This window comes from Ochotona curzoniae, unplaced genomic scaffold (genome assembly GCF_017591425.1).
Source record: "Ochotona curzoniae isolate NIBS_2020 unplaced genomic scaffold, NIBS_Ocur_1.0 contig_1014, whole genome shotgun sequence".
NCBI lineage: Eukaryota > Metazoa > Chordata > Mammalia > Lagomorpha > Ochotonidae > Ochotona > Ochotona curzoniae.
In genome coordinates this window covers 42080733-42100993 of record NW_024464920.1, presented here as the reverse complement: position 1 = coordinate 42100993, position 20261 = coordinate 42080733, and the positions used below count along the sequence as shown (strand labels likewise).

General features: G+C 41.1%; 1 protein-coding gene across 1 annotated transcript in view; it reads right to left on the bottom strand.

Moving 5' to 3' along the window:
- Nucleotides 1-20261, bottom strand: part of POLR3B (RNA polymerase III subunit B) — a 102088-nt gene that overhangs the window by 23241 nt on the left and 58586 nt on the right. The window contains exons 20-23 of the mRNA XM_040984907.1: nt 14391-14600; nt 11017-11175; nt 9189-9306; nt 7045-7187 (exon numbers count right to left, since the gene is read on the bottom strand). Coding sequence (XP_040840841.1) covers nt 7045-7187; nt 9189-9306; nt 11017-11175; nt 14391-14600 — 630 coding nt within the window. The remainder of the gene's footprint in view (nt 1-7044; nt 7188-9188; nt 9307-11016; nt 11176-14390; nt 14601-20261) is intronic.

Below are 20261 nucleotides of genomic sequence, written 5' to 3'. Positions count from 1 at the left end.
GAAAGGTCTACAGCCAATTCACTGCACATCTACTGAAGAGGTTTGTAAGTGACTTCACAAAGACCTCAGCTGAAAGGCTGTGCATCCTTAAGGTTACATGAAGGTCTTACAGGAAGAAGAAACTGAAATTTACTCACTAAAATGTGCACAGTAAGGAGATAGGCCTGTGTCTTAGGTGGAGGTCTTCAGGTTAATTGTGATGCCCTTTTTTGTTGTTTTTCTAAAGAAACACCTTTTCTTTCCTCATCACCTGGCTATCTGCTTAGTCCTCCTCTGGGAGGAAGTGAAAGGTCCATTACATCTTTAACACCTAAGACACTTGCATTTCTGCAGTGGGCCTCCTCTTAGCAATCACATTCATCCTTGCTTCCCACACAGCACTTGCTGATCTGCGCCTACTGGGAACCAACACTGCTGGTGGTGGTCGACCAGCTCCTCTGTCCTTGCTCTCTTCCACATGAGCTCTTTCATTGCATGCAACAAGCAGATTGCTCTTCAGGTCTCCACACTGGTTTCATTTAGTTCCTAATGATCCCACCACCTTGGAAGCAATAAGACTCAAGTGGTACATACTCAAGTTCTGTGGAACTAATTTTCAAGACTCTGCTGGTTGCTAGAGAGGAAATTTTAAGAGGCATCAGGCAGAGATATGCAACATACACCTTATGCATATGTACAAAAAGAATACCTAACAACAGTTTTCTCACAGTAACCTTTTAAGAAATGTTCAAATCAGGCAGCCTGCCAGGCCACATTACCTGAAGAACAACAAATGTAGTGCTCCACATGGAGGAGAGTGTGCATAAGGATACATTAAGTAAAAATTATGGTTCAGTTCCCTAAGACTGAATATCCATGTGTTTGCTGCAGGTGATACTTTAAAAGGAAAATCCTAACCCAGCATCTTCAAATAAGACTACATTTCTATTTTTTTTTTTAAGATGTATCTATTTGAAAGACAGAATTAGAAAGAGGGAAAGACAAGGGAAACAGAGATCTTCCATTCACTGGTTTGCTTCCCAAATGACAGCAAAGGCCAGCAAAGGTCAGGTGAAAGCTAGGAACTTAGAACTCTGGCTGGGTTTCCCACATGGATGCAGGGGCCCAAGGACTTGGCCCGTCTTTCACTGTTTTTCTAGGCACATTAATAGAGAGCTGAACTGGAAGTGAAGTGGCCAGGACTCAAACTGCCACCCATACGGGATGCCAGCAATGCAGGCAGTGACAAATCTGCTTTGCCACGCCTCCAGCCTCAAGACTACATTTCAAGAATGAAGATCAAGTTCAGCTAACTACTGCTTCTACTCTGGCTTCCATCTGGACCCAACCAGAAACAAATCACAGTGGGAATCACAGCATGACACAGACACCTGGAAAGTCACAATCCCTTAAAATATTTCTCAGTTTCTTTCACTATTTTTACAAATGCCATGATGGATGTTGTGGATGACATTCTCCATTTCATTCCCATCATGCCTGCCAACACCCAACTCTTTTAAGCCCAACCCAGCTACGGCTTGAGTTAGAGTGTGGCTCATCTGTCTGAGCCTTAATTTCCTCATTCTAAAAGGAAGGAATAACAACAGCACAGGTCAAAGGGTAGACTACAAATGAAACTGCTTGTAAATTATCAAAGCATAGAAAGTAAAACACTATAGCTCTGAGGACCAATACCATGCACAATGACTCCTAACTTTGCTTCAGGTCTAATCTCTCCTTGGAGCTCCAGCCCCTCTTTTCAATCACCTACCTGACAACTTGATTACTTGGAGTCAATACACATTTCTCAAATCCAAGGCCTCTGCTCTCAGCCCCTGCTCCTGTTTAACCTCAAACACTACTCCTTGTTCAGACTGCAAACCTCATCTTCCTGTCACAACAGCCAAGCTATCAGCAAGTCTTCTTGGTTCTCTCTCCAGTGCCTGGTCTCTTCTCACCACTTCTCACTGCTGTTCACCTGGTTTACACCACAGATGGTCTCCCTGCTGCCCTCCCATCTTCCTCCTGCTTGAACCTGTCACCCCTTGGCGTACACTCGTCATCCAACAGTATTGCTATTTCTGCTTCCTCCCAGCATCATACATAGAATAAAGCCCAAAGTTCTTTCTTTCAGCCACAAAGCCCAGTAGGGTATGTCCCTGTCCTCTTTCTCTGCTCAGAGTCAGGGTAAGTGAGTAGTAAGGAGGGCACACAATTACAGTTCCAGGCCAGATGCAGACCCTCCTGGCTCCATGTGCCTTTTTTCTGTTCCTTAGCACACCAAGCTCATTCATACCTCAGACTTACATGTGGAAGGATTCCTTCTCTCCACCTGGAACTTTTTTCACTGTTTATCAGTTTATTTATAAATGGGGTTAAAACTTCAAAAACAAAAATTTGTACCACTGTCACACCTCAGACTTCAGACAGATGTCATTCAAGGAGAGGAGTAAAGTGATGTCAGATACACCACAACCCAGAAGGAACATAAATTACCCTCCAATAACTTAGAGTTGAAACTGTGACAAGTATTTTTGTGATGATTAACAGTCACATCATAATTCTCAGGATGTGAAAAGACGACAAGGAATTCATCAACAAAATAATGCAAGACAGTGTCCAAGAATTAAAGCACACAAACTTCCAGAATGGGAGGAGGCTTGATTTCTTAGCAGAAAAAAAAAAAATCAACGAAATTCTATCTACAGAATATAAGAATTTTTGGAAAGACAGTAAAACCCTCCAAGTGAAGGTTGGAGCAGGAAGAGGGCAGAGAGAGAAATAGGGAACAAGAAAAGATTAATACGCAGAAGACTTCACAGGGAGTTGAGATGACACTCTTAAGATGCCATCACAATCCTCAAGGAAAACATATTTCAACTGAAATAAACCAAGAACAGAGAGAACATACTCAGACATTTGAGATCTCAAAAAACCGTACTCCTTGTGGTCCTTTCTTGGCAATTTAATTAACAGAATATTCTACCAGAAGGGGAAGGGGAAAAGGAAAGGGAAAGAAACAGAAAGATAATACAGGAAGTCAAGCAGCAGGTGGCAGGGTGTGGCTCTAGACTGTGTATTAACCCCTGCTACCTCCAAACGTGACTTTATTTGAATACAGAGCCTTTAAATAAAGTGATAGGGTAGGGCATAGTCCAATGACTGGTATCCTTGTAAGAGGGACAAGACACCAGGAATACTGTGTGCACAGTGAAAAGGCCTTGTAAGGACACAGTGGGAAGGAGCCATCTGCAGCCCCAGTAGGGAAGGAAGCTTCAGAAAGATGACTAGTCTCACTCAGTCCTTGATCTAGAACTTCCAAGCTCCTTAACTGTGAGAAAATACACTTCTTTGGTGAGTGACACTGTCTGTGGTGTATGCTAGGGCAGCTCTCATAAATTAACCCAGGGTGCTGACTAACCTTTGAAAACAGTTCCAAAGCACACAGCAGGTACTCTGCTCCCATGCCTGTCCGGCCCAGGCTTTTCCCGGGATGGAAGAAACCACAGCGCCAGCCAGCCAATTCACCCTGGTGGAAACCACTGTACTGGCTGGAAAAAGCTACCAGTTCGGAGCAAGAAGAGCAAGGGCTCTATAAAGGAGGTCTTTCCTGGGAAAAAGAAAGGTTTCTACCAGACTATTGATCATGTGGAAAATTATACTGAGAGGTTGTGGATGGTAGGGAAGAACAGAAACAGGAATAAAGAAAATTAGGCAAATAAAAAATAAGAAAGTTAACTTTAAAATTAATAAAGAGGGGTTGGTGCTGTGGCATAATGGGTAAAGCATCACTGAGATACAGACATCATACTGTAGATCCAGCTTCCTGCTGATAACCCGGGGAAAGCAGTGGAAGATGGCCCAAATGTTTGGGCCCTTTCCACATACACGGGAGACCCAGAAGAAGCTCCTGGCTTTAACCAGGACCAAGTCCTGGTCACTGTGGTTATTTGGAGAGTGAAAGAGTGAATAGGAAATCTCTTAACTTTTCAAACAAACCACAACAATAAAAACCAAAACTAAGAATGAACACTATGTAGTCATTACAGTGCATTCTAACTAATGAAGCAATGCAGAACTGCGATGAGCCTATTCTAGGAAAGCAGGAGATCAAGTGCTGGGTCCTCCTTTCCATCACCACTGGAAACTAACAGGCACAATCTGAAATTGACAAACAAATGTATGCCTGTTTAGACATATTTAGAAGTGGGAAGGTCAGTATGAGAAGAAATTTCTTCTGGGGAACAGAATGAGAGAAGCAGCAGAGACTAAGGTGTTTCAGTAAGGGAAACCCTTTTTTGTCCTTTCCGATCTCTTAAAATCATGTGTACTTATTAGTTGATCAATGAATGATGCTTAAAAGAAATGAGTCCTACGTCATTTCTCTCTGTGCTCTAGAAAAGCTTACACTATCCACTCTTGGTCTGTTTTATTCCCCGTCTTTTCAACAAATCTGATGCAGCCATAGAGTAGGGACCATCAAGGGGATCTAGGCTAATCAGAAGGTTTTTACCCTTGGATTAAAAGCCATCTGGAAGAAGGAAAACAAGCAAGATGAACTCCTCTCCACAAGTGAAAGGTCAGCAGTGCCCAGGAGGACTTCTTTCATGTTTGCACAGAGATACGCAGGGCAAAGCCCTCAAAGACTGGAACACATCTCTCCACTCTATTGCTAGGAACTCTGTCTTTGAAAGAGCACCAAGCGGATCATTCCAACAGTCTGGAGAAAGGCCATCGTGTAAAAACTCCCTGGCACTTTACTTGGAGACTTCTACTTGCAAAAGCTTACTAATTAGGTGTGGTTTTGATTTTCAAAAGATTTGCTTTGTCAACACACACATATGTATGCACACAAAACGTACAGACTAACCCTGAATAAAATCAATCTTGTTGAGAATTTGTCTCTTGTCTGTTTTTAAACTAACTGTTAAGTGTGTGCGATGAAAAAGATTCCTCAGGCTCCTGAGAAAACAGCCGCCTGGGCTCAGCTCTTGGACTGGAGGTAGGACACTGGATAATCATAGCAATGTCTTCATGGGTCCAACACTCCACATGAGACTCAGGGAATACAGACACAGGATGTGGGCAAGGAAGGCTTATAAACTGGCACAGATGGGCACGTTCTTTCAGTCTTGTAATGCTTCCAGTGTCAACATCTTAGAAGAGTACCAGACTTGGCTACTTGTCCAGGCACAGGTCAAGTAAGACAGGGACTGTAAATAAAGTCATGATCACCCCAAAATGACTTACAAGTGTATCTCAAGAACTATCAAGACCCAATTTGACTGTCACTGGCAAGTAGTAGAAAACATCAGAAATTGAATCTACTTCTAAAAACACCTAGAAGAGTATTAAGAGCATCTCAGGGGACATAGGAATTAGAGATGTCAAATTCACCCTAACAGATGGAAAAAATTTCTTCTTAAAAATATTGACAGGCTAAAACAATCTTGCTTCTGTCAACTGAACTGAAAACATTTTGATGAAATAACATCTTAGTTTAAAATAGTTTCATTGGCACAAGACAACTCAGACTGGATTTCTTTGGCCAAATTAACTGTGATATTTGATTTACTTGCTTGGCAAATACAGTTAAAAATCAGCAAAGATATACTGTGCAGCTATCATCAAACCAATCCATGAAAACAAGGAGATACCACCCTCATTTAAAAGCTAAGTGAGAGTCAAGGTTGCAAAGTAGAAGTGACAGTCTTAAGCATACTCCAAAGCACACCGGCCAGTGTTAATGGTCACTACCACCGCTGCTTGACTACTTACTATACATTGGGCACAATGCCAACTACTTAAACAGCGCAGCCTCATGGTTAGTTAACACCTTGGACTCAAGTCAAGCTGCTGAGGTTAAAAAATGAGTTCTGCCACAAACTGTAAATTTGGCCAAGCTGTGAATCTCTTTGCCTCTGTTTCCTCATCTGTAGAATGGAGCTAATGATGGATTCCAGCTCATAGGATTGTGTGAGAATCAGATGAGTTATGGATATCAAGTCAGCTTGGCACACAGTGCTACCAAAGTGTCAGCTGTTGTTGATGTTAAAGCTAAGCAGCAGCCCAGAGCCAAATTCACACACCAGGACAAACTTTCCACTCTTACATTCTATGTGTACTAACACAGACTACCAAAACTAAATGATCAACAGTAACACAGTTTGATGGATCTGGAAGATAAACAGAACGCAAGACAAATGGATGAAAACCGAACAACCTGCCACAGACTCAGTTACTGGGGGCTGTACATTCAACAGTGGCCTAAGCACCACAGTGGGCCAGGAGATTTAGGCATTTCTTTCTTCTTTTCTTTTTTGGAAAAGACAAAACAGCCCATGGAAAGACAGATCTATCTATTGGCTCATTTCCCAAATGCCCTTAAAATTCACAGTTGGGTGAGGCTGAAGCCTGGATGCTGGAATGTAACCCAGGCCTCCTGTGTGGGCAGTAGGGATTCAAGCACGTGGGCCATCACCACCGTCTCCCAGGGTGCTCACTAGAAGGAAGCTGCAACTCAGAGGGAAGATGGATTTGAACCCCACAATTCTAACCCGTGATGTGGGCACCTGCCCTGTGACTAGGGCTGTAATACTGTCTCAGTAAACAATCCGCTCTGTACCCCACACTGGCCTCCGAACAGGCATGGTTGAACTTCCGACGTTCCTTCTAGTACTGACATCCTACGACCCACCAGAGCACACAGTGAAGATGCACCTTCCATCCAAAAACAAAACAGGGAATAGCATTTATTTCAATAACCACATGCATTTTAATAGGTACATTATGTAACAATCTATTCCTAATCATTATTTGGGGTATAGCAATTACAGTAGAATGAAAGAAAACAGCATAGGGAAGTGGTTTTATGACATCATTGCTGAAATATGAGCAAGACAATCTGAGAAATGAAGCAGGAATGATTTTGTTAATAATGTAATATTTTTTCAAACATGCTGCTTTTTCAAAGGGAGAATTTATACACTACTTCTTATACGTGTGCTCATACATACTTTAGTACACTGAGCTTTATAAAGAAGCCAAGCAAAGGCTACAACTCACCTTTCTGACCATGGCGACTGCTGAATTTATCCCCGATCTCTGGACGCCTCGTCTGTCTCAGCAGCATTTTGATCAGAAAAGCATCCTCGGCATTTGAAGATATCATCACTTTCTCAATATATGAATCTGTGGCCCCTTTGTAGCTAATTTTAAGAGAAAATTTTAAAAAATGGTTTTTATACTGCAGTCATGAATTAATCAACAACATGACATATTCTATTGAGTTGCTTCCTCCCCCCCCACCAATAATTCTGACATTCTTATCTGGAACACTGACAAATGCTGTCCATTTTAAACATGAAATTCAAACTTTACAACTTCTCTTCCACAGCCTTCTACATTTGGTCTAAGGTAGGCATACTGTAATCTAACCCTCCTGACAGCCCCCTCAGGTTATCCCCCCATTACCAAGAGACTAAATAATGTGTGCAAGGGCTCAGGACATAGAGTGGACTACGACTTGAGTTGAACTTGTCAGATCCAACTCAAAGGTCTTTTTTTTTAAGATTTTTACTTGTTTTTATTGGAAAGTCAGATCTACAGAGTAAAGAAAGGACATAGAAAGATCTTCTATCAGGTCCCAGAGCTGAGCCAATTTGAAGCCAGGAGCCAAGAGCTTCTTCTGGGTCTTCCACACGGGTGCAGGCTCCCAAGACTTTGGGCTGTCCTTGATTGCTTTCCCAGGCCACAAGCAGGGAGCTGGAAGGGAATACGACCTGGTGCCAATATGGGAGCCTAGCACATGCAAGGCGAGTACTTTATCTACTAGGCTACTGCACCAGGACCCCAACTTAAAAGTTCTTATCTACTTTTTAAGTAGCCCTTTGTTCTACTCAGCTTTTCCATGATTCATTATTTTTAAAGATTTATCTATTTAGCTAGGAGCTTCTTCAGGTCTCCCAGAGATGTGCAGGACCCGAGGCCTTGGGCCATCCTCTGCTTTCCCAGGCCATTAGCAGGAAGCTGGATGGGAAGTGAAGCAGCTGGGACTTGAACCAGCACCTATATGGGATGACAGTGCAGCAGGCAGAGGAATAGCCTGCCATGTCATCATGCTGGCCCAACTTCATGACTAATTTTAAAAAATATTTATGTATTTGAAAGTTAGAGTTATAGGGGAAGAGATCTTTCATCCATTGGTTCACTTCCCAGTGACGGGGCCAGGTCAAATACCAGGAACATGAATTTCATCTGGGTCTCCCCCATGGGTGGCAGGAACCCAAGTACTCAGGTGATGATGTGCTGCTTCCCAGGGTGCACACGAGCAGGAAGCTGGACTGGAAGCAGAGCAGCACCCTACTGTTTGCCTTCTTGCTCTTAAGAACTAAGAGCTGCCTCTTCAGCCTGGGGTTCAGAGCTTGGTTCCATCGTTTTGCATGCCTTGGCAAATAATTTCACCTCTACTTGCCTAAGTGTCCACATCTTTCTACAAGCTACTAACAGTTCATAGGCTAATGGCAGGATGAACTAATACATGCAAAAAAGCCCAGAACTGTCATAGTAGTAAGTACAGTGTAAATTCTCCACGAGGCTATCATGATCTGTGCTAGCTTTTTGTTTGTTTGTAATATCACAGCATGGGGTTTGTCCTGGTTCATCTCACTAAATTGCATACTTTATTATATTTTAGAACTGAGAAGGAATTTTTTTTTAAGAGATAAGCAACTCTCTCATTGTAGAGATGACAAAGGCCAACAGAGTTTGGTGTTTTATCCACGAGCTGGTACAATGCAGGCAATGCTTGAACGGGGCCACATTCCAGCATAGTGAAAATGTCAAACTACAGCCAGTGTGCTTTAATTTTTTAAAACACAAATCTGATCATGCTGTGCTTTTTAAATTTCTACAACTTAGTGCCACAAGATGCACTGAGCCTCTCAAATCCATGAACCTTCATGCCATGTGCCTTCACCTTGGTGTTTATTCTACCAGGAGCCCTTTCTGGTTCACACTTCAGACCGAGATTAAAAGGCTCTGTGATTTCACGATTCGGTTTTACCCTCTAGTCTAAATTGTTCTTAGGAACAAATTCTCGAAGTCCAAATGCTGCTGCTAGTTTTCTAGGCCCATGACCTGAATTCCAAATTCCCTCATGCTTTCTCTTTGTCTAACCTTTCCACTCCCAAGGCACTAACAATACATACGTGATGGGGACATCTTTGTACTGTGGCTGCCGTGGCACACTGCTCCCTTCCAGAGGGATCTGAGTCACAGTGGGCATGGATTTATTCACCAGTACTTGTTTATTTTCTACTTTCTCACCTAAGAGAGAAGAATGTTAGACATGGCCTCATAACTGCATGCCAAGATTACTGGGGCATTCCAGTCCAGGAAATACAGACACCAAAGGAAAAAAAAAAAAAAATCGGTTCACGCAGTTGGAACCAGAATTCAACCAGTTAAAATTTACATTAAAAACATTAGAAACTGATTTAGGGGGCCACCTCAATGAGCAACAACTTGGTAAGTAGCAATTTTAAGTCTCTCAGGCATTACAACAAGTTCATATCACTTATTCCTATTCATAGTTGTATCAATTAGTAAGAAGTCGATCTAACTTGGAGAATGAGAGGATAACTATTTCTTTGCTTTTCTCGTATTCCCACTGTGCTCAGCATCTTTTTGGTAAGATCTAAGACCAGCTTCTCACAGTACTGTCAGAGCATCTCCTTTCCAAGTTGCACTGACTGCTGCTGTTACGGATTAAGAGAAAAATCTCCAAAAAAACCGAGGCAGCCAAGAGGGGAAATCCATGCACTGCCAGCACCATGCACCCCAATGGATCCGCTCTCCCCTCGCAGGGGCCGTGCATGACATGCTCCAGAGGCGAGGTTTTCCTGAGCAGTTCCCAGTGCACGTGTTCTCTTCCTCAGCACAGCGCTCGGCACCTGGCCTCCTGACAGCACGCAGTAGCCCTCCCCTCTGTTCCACTCCCTGTACTTAGACAGATCTGCTTTGGAATCCATCTGAGGCTGTCCTTGCTTTCTAAATCATTATGGAAACAGTGTCATGGCTGCAAGGGCCTGCCTAGTACAACCCCTAGCACAACCCGTTCTGCCCTCCCTCTCTCTCTAGACTCCTCATGTTCACCTCACTCTACTATGCTTTCTTCTCCAAACCCTTTTTTTTCAGTGGGGTGGGGGGGAAAGGGATTGGTTGGATAGGTTAGGAAAAAAATCTTGCATATGCCTTATTTCTAAAAACCATTTTAGTAGTTTCAATAAATTATTTACTAGTATTTAATAAATATTGGTTCTTAAGTAAATACTTTACAGCAATAATTCTAGCCACACTGGCCTTCTGGATCCTTCAGCTGTCAAGCTCGCCAAGACTTGCACCAACTCCTCCCACTGCTTAGAACACGTCTCCCATCCTTCCCCACTTAGTAGTTGCCTCTACTCATCCTTCTGATTTCAGCTTACTTCCTTGGGGGAAGCTGACCTTCCTAATTATGTTGAATCCTCTTGCTACCAACCTATGGGAATCTTCTTACTCTAATTCCTTAGTGCAGTTATACTTTGATCCATGACTGTGTGTGATCCTTTAATCAATGTCTGTCTCCCAACTTGAGTCTGTAAGACTCTTAAGGGTAAGGGCTACCGATTGCATCAACAACTCATGACAAGCTTGCCATCATAATGGGAAGGAGATTCTAAAATCAGTGTGCAAGCCAAACACAGAAACAAAAGACATCTTGATGTGTAGGGACACAATCCTGGAGTACTGATCACCTACAGTGCCGTTTCTGTGAATCAACACTGTGTCTAAAACACCAAGGCAGATGACTGCGATGTAAAAGCATAATGTGCAGAAAAATAGATTACAAGGAAATTCATCAAAAATAGTATGAGTTGAGCATCATTAATGCTGTTTTATACATTATTTCTCTGTTCCTCAAATATTCAGAAACAGTACAGAGTAACAAACATAATTTTAAGAAGTATACATTAAAAAAAATTTAAAGGCTTTTACCTGGAGAACAAATACCATCCGCATCTAAAATTTCATGTCGCCAGATAGGTTTTCTTGTAGCAGCATCCAACATGGGCCCCATTACTTTATCGAAAGTCTGATTGGTATAGCGCTTCAATGTACACTTAGCATTTTTATATACTAAGCAACGGCCAAAGCCTAAAATGAAGCCAAAATGGGTATCAGAACCACCATCAATTGTGCTTTTTGAAATCCTCCCACATTACCTTCCCAAACCACTCCACTTGTAGATAATTGGGGCCTGAAAAAAAAAAAACAAACCCAAAGCCAACTTGAAGAAACGACTCAGGATCCCTCCCCATCGTGTGTATAAACAATGCGATCTCTGTGACCATTTGTCAGTTCATAAAGCTGGGAGAAATCTAAGAGCCACACGATGACTCTTTAAGATAGAAGATCAGGATTGGAAATCATCTGGCTCATCAATCCCTTTCTTTTACAGACACAATGAGTGGTCCGAAGAAATCAAGTGTCCAAAGTCACACAGATGTTGGTAATCGGTCTGAGGACAGGCCAGGACCACCATGTACTCTAGGTACATATCCTCATGGTGCAAGACTTTCATTAACCTTTCCTGGAAAGTTTCTATTGTTCATAAATTTTATCTGTTTACTTTCACTTGAAAGAAAGAGTGACAATGTATATACAGAGAAAGAGGAGTGAGACAACAAAAGCAATTTCAATTCTGTTGCATTGCCCAGATCCCCATAGCAGCTAGGACTGGGCCAAGCCAAAGCCAGTGACACAGAACTCCAAGCAGGTCTCCTACATGAATGGCGGGGATCTCGGTACTTGAGCTATCACATGTAGCCCCCCAGGATGAGCATTAGCAGGAAGCTGGATGAAGCACATCCAGCATTCAGCACTGGATATGCAATGAAGGTGTCCCAAGTATGTGGTTTCACTGCTGTGCCAAACTTACTTGTATCAGGAAGTTTTCTTTTAAAAATTTTTGGATAATTAGACAAAGTTCAGAACAAGCAAACAAACAAACAAAAAATTTTTTTTTTGCCTGAGGAGAAAGTAAAGGGAGTTATCAAATGTTATCAGTAGGTACATTTTGCCTCTGCTGTAAAACTTATAGGGCTGACATTGTGACGTGGGCAGTAAAGTCCCTGCCTGCCAGCTCGCATCTAGGCTGCTCCACTTCCAATGGCCTGAGAAAACCAGTGAAACACTGACTAAGTCTTTGGACCTCTGCCATCCACATGAGAAACCAGATGAAACTCCTGGCTCCTGAATTTAGCTTGACCTATTGCTGCCGTGCAGCCATCTGGGGAGTAAACCAGCAGAGGGAAACTCTCTCTTTCTCTCAAAGTCAGTAATTAAAAATTTCTTAAAAAATATTTCTCTCTTCCTACCCTGCCCCAGCCTTTTAAGTAGATGCAAATAGGCATTCAAAAAAAAATTAGAGTTTAATTGCATGCTTAAAATGCCTTTACCTAATAAATGAGAGGAAAGCTGGGAGATTACTAAACAATCTAAGAATAAAGCAGACAAAATGAACAGAAGAAATAATTTTGGATAGAGTAAAACACGCAACTACTGAAACCCTCAAAAAATATTATCAGTTGTAAAGCTACCCAAGAGAGTTATCACCCCTTCAACAGTAAACATCATGTCCCGAGAATTTCTTCAAACTGGATTTTCTGATTGGCTCAGGATATACTAAGCCATGAGAGAGCTAACTTAAAGCAGGAAAATGCCTCAGGATTAGATGTCAGTTACTGAGATGGGCATTTGGCACAGTAGTTAAGTTGCAGCTTGGGATGCCCATATTATATACTGGATTGTCAGGTTCAAGTCCTGGGTCCCCTACTTCCAATGCAGCTTCATGCTTATGTGCACCGTGGAAGGCAACACATAATGGTTCAAATGCTTAGGTCCCTGCCCCTCACATGGGAGACCTGGACAGAGTTTCAGGCACTTGGCTTTGGAATGGTCTAGTCTTGGCTGTAATGCATGTGTGGGAATATCACTCTCTGCTTTTAAAATAAAATGAAAATAAGTAAGTGAAAATATGACAAAAATGAAAGCATTACTAAGGAAATAAAAAGCATGGCTGGAAAATCCTTCACTTAGGATTTTCTAGCAAAAGCAGGGACTCTTCAGAAATCTAAGAATGTGAACACAAAGAAGCAATCATGTAAAAGTGGATTTCAGCATACTAATGTGATTTTTTTAAAATGTGAAAATCCATGTGCAATGCCATAAACGTTTACCATTAGTGGTAGATGGATCCTCACCTGTGTCTCTGAGCAAGGTCTTACTCATCACAGTTCCTAGTAAATTGTGCGTGACCCTAATACTCAGAACCCAGACAGCCAGTTGATCTTGAAATCTCCTATGACAGCCATTACCGCAACAGGCTGGGCTGCAGTGTGAATCTGAATTGCTTGTAATCAAGAAGTTCCTTAAGTGCAAATGGGTATTTTATTTACAGGTGGAAGCTTCAAGGGCAAACAGTAAACAGTTTAACAGTAAACTTGAATCATTAAATTGTGACGTGGAGTTGCTGATGGACATCACAAAGTCTGCAGATTTCCACATACACGAAACCAGTTAATCAGAAAGGAAAACATCTAGTTTTAAAGCATGGCTGTTGTCATTTGGAGGAAAAAAAGAGGCATAAATTAAGTGCAGCCAACATTAACGCCAAAGACACATGTCTTGGGGTACTATTATGGCTGCCTAGCAACTGCCAAGAGGGAAGGGGAGGTAGAGCGGCGATGCCAGGGAGCCAGGGAGCAGCAGAGACTGTGAATAGATAAGTCAGACTTGAGTCAGGTGACAGCTCACACAGCCCAGCCAGGGGAGGCTTGCCAGGGAAGTGCTCAAAATACTGAGAAAGAAAGCATAAAAACGACAAGCCAGAATTGGAATAGGTGTGTTTTTATCTTTTGTCATCTGGCAAATTAAAAAAAAAGAAAAGGTGTAGAGTTAAGATGTGAAATATAAAAATAGTCATTTGCATCCCAATGTTGCTACTGCCATCTCAGACTAGCTTGTTCTTGATCACTAGATAGATTTTTTTTTTAAAGAAAAAACTCAATTTATATACTGCAATTTCTGCGGGAAAATAAACTAATTCTATTTTTTTTCCTCTTTGAGGAATTATTTTAAGTCACTAATAAATAACACCAACAAAAAGATACTATATAGGAGTATATTTAACAAATTATCTCCATTGAATATTCATTACAAAAAAAGCCAAATATTAAAACCTTGCAGCTTTCTCTTTGCGTATTACAAAAGACAAATCAACTGCATCAGTGTTGTTCACAATAGTTATCATTTTTATTAAAGTTTTGAAAAGACAGCTTTGGTGTTCAAAGCTTTGGGAATTCACCCACCTCTGTCCAGGGAGGCCTTGTTTAAAACAAGAGCATCTTCGATGTCATAGCCACTATAACTCATCACGGCCACTATCGCATTCTGTCCAGCTGGCAGTTTCTCAAAATCGATCAACTCAATGGTTTTCGTCTTAACCAGGGGTTTTTGTGGATATGCTAGTAGATACATGAGGGTATCAATTCTGTTCCTCTGGTTATATCCAATGGTTCCTTCATTGATATTGAAGAAAACAAAATGCAAAACTTCATTACATGAAATAAGTACATAGCAATACACAGAGAAATACCTAAACTTTCCTAACTAAAATGAAAACAGTCTTTAGGGGCAAGATTTCAAAAGCAAAGTCCTCATGGCAGCTACCAACTTAAGAAAAATTATACTCAGGTATACTAATTATATAATTTCTACTTCTGAATCTATGTAATTGATCCACTGTTTCCACTGGTTAAATCCACAAGCAATTCAACAAACATGTATTTGGTTCTATTATTGTTCCAGGAACTTTTTCCAGCTGTGGAGGAAAGGTAATGGGAGAACCCGACTTCATGTTCACAGGCAAGGATCTTAAGCAGTGTATCAAAAATAGGTACTTCATTGAAAAACATACATAATTATAAAGCTCAAAGTGAGAAAGAAAGCAGGAGAAAAGGAATAGAATGAAAAGAAATTTAAGCAACAGCATGTTGAATGAGTGGACTCATTCAGTTGTTTATGGTAATTTATTAAGCCTCTTCTATGCCAATACCAGAGATAAAACAGGGAAAACCAAGTTCCTCTTCCCTGAGGAATCTAGAGTACAATCCAACCAGGACGGGCTCTTTCCCCTTTAACAATCAGCCTTCTGATCAGCAAGGGTGTTGCTGGGTGACTGTCAACTGTAAATGAAACCACAGTGCTAGCCTTCTCTAATTTCCCCTTGGAAATACCTTGGGGCTCACGGACCTGCCCACAGAAGTCTTCCAGTCTTGTGGCCTTGGGGACACACTGATCCTACCCAGAGTTCTTCATATTGGGAAACAGCCTTGCCTTCTTTTGAGCAAGTGTGTGAGACACCAAGTTTCTCTAACTTCTGGGCTGAAAAGGTGGTTGTGGCTGACATCAGAATAAAGAAGGCAGAAAGGCAGCTTCAAGTCTCTCTTGCTCTGCCACGCATGTCCAGTGAGACACAGACAATACCCACACACTTCAAGATACTCTTGCACCAATGACTGTAAAGTCAATTAAACTGAAGAATCCCATTACACTTATCCTGACAGTTTGGGTTTGTGCTTCAGTCTCTAGAAAATGCATCAAGATTCAGCTGAAAAACAACAAACTGAATCTCAGTCAACTATTTGTTGACTGTGCACTATAAATTGCCAATTAATTTATGCTACTTTTGTGCCAACTAATAAACGGGGCAAAATACCTGACAACAGATTAACTACTGTGTTACATTAAGATCATTACCACTGAGATCATGGTAAAGTTCACCAACAATAAGCTGGTCCTTTTGCATGAAATAATCCAGAATTTATGTTGAGATTTCAACTCCAATTGTGTACTTTACCCAGCTTGAGACAAGGGTCCAGGCAATGTCCCACCAGGCTGCCAAACATGTCTTCTGAAACCTGAGACAAGCATTATTATGCAGCAGGGAGGCATAAATGGCTGTACCTCGGAACAATGGTGAAAGAGACTGGATCCTGCTATAAATTGTGCTATCAGGCCCAGAACATAATTCTTGGGGCATCACAACTGACCACTGAATGGATGAACAGCAAAACTGCTCAGCAAATGCTTGCTGCTTATGATCTCATTAGAAAATGTTCCTTAAAGACTTTTTAAAGAACTGTGGGAGAATTAAAGGACAAATAATGTTAGTAGCAATAGATTCTTAAGTTAAAATTATGTTTTTTCCATAATAAAGCTTTAAGCCTTCAGAACCCCATAATTTTTATAAAAACTATGAATGCCTTACTAGCTATTTTGCTAAAAAAAAAAAAAAGCACTCTTTTTTTTTTTTGAGAAAATGTCATACAGAAATTAACTTTGAGGTATGCCTGTGGGAATACATGTTCAAATTAGGATGTTTCTGCTTCCTTGAAAAAGGGCCTTCCATATGTACATATAACAACTAACACAATGACCGGGTCTCCAACTACAGGTGGCCTTCCACCTCTGTTCCCTCACTTTGTTGTAACTGTAGTCTCCAGTAACTTCATACAAGACAGGACACAATCTTTCCTATCATGTCATGTTGTCTTGTTTATAACTTTCTTAAGAAATCACAAGTTGTAATAGCAAGATATACAGGCTTAAGCTAAAGTAGTGTTCTTCTTTTAGGTGGGATGAGAAAGCTAGGTAAAGACATGAAAAGTTCAGAAAGTTTACAAATGAAAAAATGAAGTTTTATGCATTCATTTTTTTGGTCTTCTTGCCCAATTTTTAAAAGTTTAATCAAGATTACTGAATATTGCCATCCACTTAATGTATGCTACAGATGTGTACTGATCGGTAAATACATCTATGAATCACTAGCACAATCAAAATCAAAACAGAAAGATACTGTCCTCTGGCTCTGGCCCCAGGGGACTCGCAACCGTTTATATTCAGAGGTCTGTGTGTATTTTCTAGAATGCTACATAACCGGCGTTATGAGAGTACTTCAAAAAGTTCATGGAAAATATGATGGATGATTATTTTGGCATGAAAAATCTAAAATCCATACAATGTTTTCAAAATACATGTTTTCCATAAACTTTTTGAAGACCCTCTTAACATGCTGGATTAATCCTTTCATCCCAATACAGCAAACTTCCTGGAGCCCCGAGACAGTCTGTCCTAGTGCAGGTCTACTTCACACGGCCTAATGATTCTGATTCAGTCATATGGCTGTTTTGTATCGCAGTTTATTCCTTTTATTCCCAAGCAGTACTTCATTGCATGATCATACATTTTATTTCTTCATTCACCTGTTGATGGATATTTGTGTTATTTCTGGGTTTCCATTGCTGAGAATAAAGCCACTAGTAAATCCTCACGTGCTTGTCTCTGTTTTCAGTTCCTCACATAAGCAGTTAGGAGCGGAACTTTTGGAGTGTTGGGTAAGGGGATGGTTAACTTCAACAAACTACCCAAGTGGTTTCCCAGTGTGATTATACCACTTTCCATCCTCCTGGAACACAGGAGCTTTCTGGCCGCTTCACACTAGCACTGACATTTACTGTTTAGCATCAGTCTCCACCATCTTAATCACTCAAGTGAGCGTACGGGAATATCTCACAGCGTCTTCAACTTGTATCTTCCTGACATACGATGCTGAACACCATTTCACACTCTTTCTGGTCACATGTGTAACTTTGGGAAGTGCCTGGATTTTATTTTACCCTTCTTTTAATGAGGTTACGTTTCACTTATACATACTAGATAGAAATCCCTTATCAAATATAACTGCAAATACTTCCTACTATTCTCAGGAATGTATCTTCATACTTCTAAGGGTATCTTTCAAAGAAAGATCAATTCATTAAGCTTTCCTCTTTGTAGCTTGTACTTTTTGTATTCTATCCCAGAAACTGTAGCTTAAGTCATGATGATTTTTACCTATTTCCTTTCGTTTTAGAAAAAATTCCTTTCCTTACTGAACAGCTTTGACACATTTATTGAAAATCAATTACCCATAAATGTGCCTGTTTTAGGATTCTTGACTCCATTCCAAAGAGCTACACACTACCCTGTCATTGCCATATTGCATTACTGCAGCTTTACACTAAGTCAAAAGCAGATTGTCTAACTCCTCCAACTTACTCTTGTTTAGTTCTTTTTAAAAATATGGCCCTAATTTCTTCACTATTCTAATATGCCCAGGATTAATTTTTGAAACATTTACTAAACAATCACACCACCTACTAAGCAGGCAGCATACCAGGTACAAAGGACACAGTAACAGAGCAGTCCCCTCTGGAAGGAGCAGACCACATACAAGACAGCAACTACTACGAGCAAAGGAGCCAGTGGGAACACAGGGGAATTTGACAGATCACATTTCATAGAAGACAAGTTGGAACCTTTGATACGTTACACCACAAAACAGGGATTCAACCAACCACCTTGCTAGAGGAAAATGAAAGGTACGTATGCACTATTGTGATTATCATCCATTCTACAGCATTCTGTATACAAGTGACCCTAACCTATGCACTACATTTCAGTTCCACTTCTGTTAAGAATTCTGAATACATTCTCATCTTAGAAGATGTTCCACAAACTTACCACTAAAACAGCTCAATGATCTAGAAATCTATTTAACTAACAGAATTCTAAGAGTTCTCAGATACTTTGTTTGTCCTACATCCCTAAATGGATACAGTAAATATGATTTAAAAATTCAAAGATAAAGAGGGGAAGAGTTATAGAATCAGAAAAAATTTTATTATGAAGATCTCTGTATTTTATAAACTTCAAAATTCTCCATTCTGTTTCCAGAATATTCCACCCTTACTATATAAAGGAGAATACAGGGAAAAAGCCTTCTGCTTAGACTCTATTGAAAGCAAAAGCAAAAACAAAAACAGAAGCTGCATTAGCTTGTGAGTTAAAAGGCAAGTCAAGGCAATTTGGGAAGTGGGGCAAGGGGTGGTGACGAGAAGCTGCTGAGGAGCTGGGGGGGTCTGTGATGCATATTCATTAACTGAGCTGATAGGGGCTGAGATCCTTTTAAAAGGGAAAGTATTCCACTAGAGGACTGCCAACTAATAAAACGGGCAGGATATGAAAGCGTGGCTCATGTGAACTTGGCACTGGGTGCCAGGGAGAATACATACAAGGCAGCTCCAACACACAGCCTATGCGCGGAGCGCCAAGTGCCCTGGACACCTTGCCATTTCCAGATGTCCACCTGGCTCCCTACTCCAAACCATCCCACAACTCACCGAGCCAGAGCCATGAGAGAGAGAGTCTTCTTAACAGAACAGAGATGCTGTGAGGAAACTTGAACTTGATAATTTTAAAGAGCCAAAGATACAAGAAACACCCTCTGCTAGTGTTTTCTGTTGGATTCCCTCTCTCTGACAAACCAGGTAAGACTCAAGTCTCTGTGGCTGGTGCCAGTTGTGGTTTCCTTCACAACACATAGGAAATGACTTATTTCTGCCCCGTCTTAGAGGGAGGTGCAAGGTGGGTGTTGACAGAACATTTTCTAGGTTGCTTGTTTGTACATTACTTCTGGTTATGTTCTTTCACTTTCTACAGGATCATCCGACAGAAGAACCTGGGCACACCTGCACTGAATCGCTGAGATCTGAACAGACTTCAGTAATGAGCTCATATTTAAAGTGAAATAATGTGACCTGGAGTTTTCAGCGCCCAGACTGTGTAGCATGAAAACGATGCAGAGAATCCTGATCCCAAGAGCTCAGGGCTTAGGACTGCTTCAGGGAACCGGGTCTTTGCGTAGGTTTTCTCTCTCTGCTGACTCTTCTTTTGTAATTTTCCTAGACTTCAGTGAACCCTTCGGCAGCTACTTTGGGGTCCAAAAAGAAATGTGGCCGTGGTATGTGCCAACTTTAAATGTACTTTTATCTCACTGCTTTTCTTTCCAGTCAGGTGTTTTATAATAACAAACAGTAACAAAGGCTTTTTCTTATTACTTAAGATATTCAGGGGCTTTTGTCTTCGCAGCGTCAGCAGTAACGTCAGAGGATTGTATCCAAGGAGCTAAATGTGCAGGCCCCAGGGTCAGAGCAGCTGAATACACCAACCTCAGAAAACACAGACAATGAATTGCAAATGACACTCAAAACAAAACGAGAAAAAAACCCTTCACACAGCAAACGACAAAAGAACTCTACAGACACTGAATTGGCTTTCTGTACACACTGATCCTGCTT